Genomic DNA, 5086 nt, shown 5'->3' with positions numbered 1-5086 from the left:
AAAAAAAAAAAAAAAAATTGCAATAAAAGATTTTAACAATCAAATAAAAATCAAAGAGAAAAATAAGTTTCCAGCTGGGGTTTAACTCACAGCAGTGTGAATGACCAGCCCTAGGGAAAAAGGAAAACCTCCGCCACTGTAGTCAGGGTATCTCAAGTTTCTCACAAACTTAAAACGATTCAATTTGATACTGAAATACTAGATTTTTTAAATACATGGTGTTCATTCTACTTTGCTAAGAATTTAAGATACTTTACAAATAAGGAGCTATGTTAATCCCAGGCAGTCTTGATGGGTGTGACACAGTGATGGGGAACTTGTCTAGCACATGCAGGTCCTGGGTTTAATCCTCAGCTGGGAATCAAACCCAGGTCCTGTAGAAGAGCAGCCAGTGTTCTTAACTGCTGACAGAGCCTTCTCTCCAACACCAACTGTATGATTTTTTTAATTACAGAGAAAACAAAAAGTATCCACACTCAAGAGAAACATCCTAAAACAACTCTGACTTCAGTTAAACATTTAAAACATATTTATTCCTTCTGACAGGGTCTCTCTATGCAGTTCCAGCTGGACTGGAACTCACTATGATTCTTTAAACTTGTTTGTTTATTTATGTGCATAGGCATCATAGCACACAGTGGAGTTCAGTATGGAGTCAGTTTTATACCTCCACCATGTGGGTCCTGGAAACTAAAATCAGGTTGTCAGACTTGGCAGCAGCTATCTTTTCTCACTGAGCCATCTTGTTAGCTCTTCAGATAAACTTCTGCTGAGAACTTTTGGTATTATACCCCAATTCTCAATTAATGTTAATGATTCCATAATATACTCCACTTTTCAAATTAAGGAATTACTACTTGATTCTTCTTTAATGCAAAGGGGAACAAAGCAGCAGCCATGGAATTGTGAATGCTGAAACCGCTACACAGGGGAAAGATATGGTCAGCAGTGAATTGAAGCTCCTGCTTGGTATATACAAGACCCTGGACTCAATCCCAGCTACCACAAAAAACCAGAACACACAAAGACACTGCCATGTGACGCACCAAATTCCTAGCTCAGCAACAGAACTATAAGATTATTTCTTTCTAAAGAGTAAAGAAAGGATTAATGCAAACTCTGACATTAGTTTTATTTTTACTTGTATGTGCAGGCACATGTACTTGCATGCCACATGTGTGTGTGTTAGGGGGCAGAAACCCACACACGTGTGGACAGCCATGAGCTTTACAGGCAGCTAAAATCAGCTAACAGGTGCTGGGAACCGAACATGCATTCTCTGGAAGTATAGCAAGTGCTTTTAAGTACTGAGTTATCACTCCAGCCTCAAACTCTGACATTAATGATACTTTGGAACAAAAAACAAAAAGCAAGCCAGACCTGTAATCTCAGTATTTGGGAGGCAGAGGTAGAAGAATTAGCAAGAAGTTCAAGACTAGCCTGGCTACATAGAAAGTTTGAGGGCAACCACAGACTGTGTCCCTAGAAATAAACAAAACAAATAACAAAAAAATCCAAAATTCTGTTATGCTGCTGCACTGATGCTGTTCTCTCCCAAGACCCCGACGCTACAGGAGGGCTTAGCCAGCATCCCTCACACCGGGATTTCCAAAATGAATAAGTGTAGCCCAGTATGATGGCGCATACATGTAATCCCAGCACCGAGGAAGGGGAGGCAGGAGGATCAGGAATTTAAAGTCATTCTTAGCTGCATAACAAGTTTGAGGCTAGCTTGAGGTATGTGAGACCCTGTCTCAAAACAGCAATAATAGTAGTTATAATAGCAAACCTAGAGCTGGGCATGGTGGCGCACGCCTTTAATCCCAGCACTCAGGAGGCAGAGACAGGCGGATTTCTGAGTTCGAGGCCAGCCTGGTCTACAAAGTGAGTGCCAGGACAGCNAAAAAAAAAAAAAAAAAAAAAAAAAAAGCAAACCTAAAACCACTGGTTTCTGGTGGCATTTCATATTTATTTATTTATTTTTAAAGATTTATTTATTTTATGTATATGAGTACACTGTAGTTGTCTTCAGACACACCAGACGAAGGCGTCAGACCACATTGCAGATGGTTGTGAGCCACCATGTGGTGGCTGGGATTTTACCTCTAAGAACAGACTACACAAACGATATGATCTCCAGTTCCTTTTTCCCACCACTTTAAAAATGAGACGACCAAGACCCAGAAATGACAAATGGTAAGGTGACCGGCTAGTGAGATGGCTCAGTGACTTGCCAAGCAGACTGGCAATCTGAGGTGGACCTTCAGGCCTCATGTAGGAGGAGGAGAAAACTGTGACTCACACACGCTGTCCTGTGATCTCCGCACTGTGCTACGGCATGTGTGCATGTGTGCAAACACACTCATGTAATGTAAAAGAAAATGTTAATGTAAAGTCAAAGGCATAAAGTGAGAAGAATGTAGGCTCTTTCATAACGTAGGTGATGTCCTCTGTAAACTAATGCGCTTTTTAAAAGTTCTAATTGTTGAAGAAACACATGAAGGTGGCAAAAGTAATTTTAACTTACTTTTTATTTAAAAAAAAAAAAAAAAAGGACAAAAAAACCTCACAACAATTAAATGTTTTTACCTCTTCCGGAAATTCTTCACTGACCAGCGACATAATCAGTGATGTCTTCCCAACTCGAGCTGTTAAAAGAAAAATTATTACTTAACAAAACATTTTGGTTGTACAGAAACTCAAATGCAGTAGCCACATAGGAGTTGAGTAGTTGTAGGGGAAAGACAACTATAAGCCTTTTCCGTCGGCCTCCTGCAGTTGGGGTGCACCAGCACTTCCCAGTGCCTGCCTGCCTGCCTGCCTTTAATTCCAGCCTCCTGGGAGGCGGAGGGACTAGGATGTCAGGTTTGAGGAGAGAACAGAACAGAGTAGAGTAACAAAACCCTTCCTGCATCACCTACTCAGAGTTGTACAAGACTCTATCCCATGATATAAGCTGCTTAATTTTCTAAATTAAATCTCTAAAGATCATTTCTAAATCTTCACCTTTATAAATAATGTTGTAACTCATATTCTACAGCCTAAGTTCCTTGAAGTGGAATTAAGTTAGTGCACAGGCTGCTGTGTGTTTGATGACATTATTAACTCTGTTCACAAGAGAACACACCAGCTTCCAACCTCAGCAACACAGGGACCTCAGCGTGCCTGGACCGTTCCATGGGACGCTTCTCCCTTCTTGTTCTGTATTTAAAGGGTTGGTAACAAGGTAAAACACCAAAAGTTGTCTGTCCCAGTGATCCTTTTAATAAAGGACAGTTAAAATCTCACTCTTTATTCTGAAATCTGACTTCTCTACTCCAGATATGTTTCTGATCATGTAGTTACTACTGTCAAACCTAAGTGCTTACTAACCAAGTCTGTCGGAGCCCCTAGAGAAAAACAGACAACTGCCAGTTAATCCCTGCCACGGGGGCAAAGTACAAATCCTAAATACAAGTCCAAATATATATATATATGTATATATATACATATATATATACACATATATACATATACACACACACACATATATAAAAGCATGCAAAAAAAAGGAAACTGACTACAAATACAATACTATTATCCAATCTCTTGACTTTATTCACTACTAATGAAAATGAAAATGACTGTCACAGCCAGCTTCAGAGTTCTCATCAAGAGCTAACAGTGTTTCTAAGAGCAAGACAAACTGCCACCCCTGATTCAGGTTTCCTACTTTGCACTGAAATTGTTAAATTTCTCTGTTACTATTAGAGGACACCTACCACGCTGCCCGAGTTAGTCTGGCACTCCTAGGCAGTCCTCCAAGCAGCCCTCTCTCCTGAGTGCTAGAACCACTGGCGCCTGCCCGGCTAAACCCAGCCTGTGGTTTTACGTCTGTCTCTGCTTGCCCTTTTGCCTAATTCTGGTATTTCATTTAAACATTTCCCAGTTTCCAACTTTCTTTTTTTTCTTTTTTTTTTTAAATATATTTATTTATTATATCTTAAGTACACTGTTGCTGACTTCAGACACACCAGAAGAGGGCATCAGATTTCATTACGGGCGGTTGTGAGCCACCATGTGGTTGCTGGGATTTGAACTCAGAACCTCTGGAAGACCAGTCAGTGCTCTTAGCTGCTGAGCCATCTCTCCAGCCTCCCCCCCCTTTTTTTTTTTTAAGATTTATTTATTTATTCTATGTAAGTACACTGTAGCTGTCTTCAGACACACCAGAAGAGGGAGTCAGATCTTGTTACGGATGGTTGTGAGCCAGCCACTATGTGGTTGCTGGGATTTGAACTAAGGACCTTTGGAAGAGCAGTCGGGTGCTCTTACCTGCTGAGCCATCTCTCCATCCCCAGTTTCCAACTTTCTAGCCCTCACCAATCTACCGACAATATAAATGTCCACTACACTTCCGTCCACACCCTCACCTTCTAGCTCAGCCTCCTGGACTCTCACCTTCCTCCCAGCTCCTACTGAACCATACTAATGGGAAGGCGGGGAAGGGGCGCCATCTAGCCGCAGCTCACCCTCCTCACCGTATGTCCCACTTCTGCTGCCTACTCAGGCAAGTGGAGCAGACAAGGCCATTCCATGATTCACACAGGTACATGCACTAACAAGCCACAGTGAGTCCTGTCCCCCTCCTCACGTGGCTTTCCTCATCCAAAACTATTATGCCTCTTCTGTACTTTTACATCTTATCATGTCTTTCGGGCACTTCCATCCTACCACAACCTAAAGACCCCCAGAGCTACCACAGCTCTCACTGTCTCCACCAACAACTTATGTGCTATATAATCTGTAGTAAGCCACTATGAATATAACATACATCCTATGTATGAGTCTACATGGACACAAGTGGCTAATAAAGCAAACCTTCTAATTTTGTATGAATGGAGGACCTCTAGCTTTAGCTGACTGGACGCCTCTGCCCAGGTATACCAGCACTGCCAGGGAAGCCATTTCTACCGTCCAACGCTTCTCTAACACTTCTTTTCTTAAGATGTATTTATAGCCAGGGGTGGTGGTGCACGCCTTTAATCCCAGCACTCGGGAGGCAGAGGCAGGCGGATTTCTGAGTTCGAGGCCAGCCTGGTCTACA

At 42.0% G+C, this 5086-nt stretch overlaps 1 protein-coding gene across 7 annotated transcripts in view; it reads right to left on the bottom strand.

The window, feature by feature from the left end:
* Rhot1 (ras homolog family member T1) overlaps positions 1 to 5086 on the bottom strand; it is a 62875-nt gene that overhangs the window by 47785 nt on the left and 10004 nt on the right. For all 7 annotated transcript variants that reach the window (XM_029483400.1, XM_021175388.2, XM_021175385.2 and 4 more), the window contains exon 2: positions 2590 to 2648. In XM_029483400.1, the coding sequence (XP_029339260.1) occupies positions 2590 to 2648 (59 nt within the window). The remainder of the gene's footprint in view (positions 1 to 2589; positions 2649 to 5086) is intronic.

The sequence above is a fragment of the Mus caroli genome, chromosome 11 (genome assembly GCF_900094665.2).
Source record: "Mus caroli chromosome 11, CAROLI_EIJ_v1.1, whole genome shotgun sequence".
NCBI lineage: Eukaryota > Metazoa > Chordata > Mammalia > Rodentia > Muridae > Mus > Mus caroli.
This window is presented reverse-complemented; position numbering and strand designations above follow the sequence as displayed.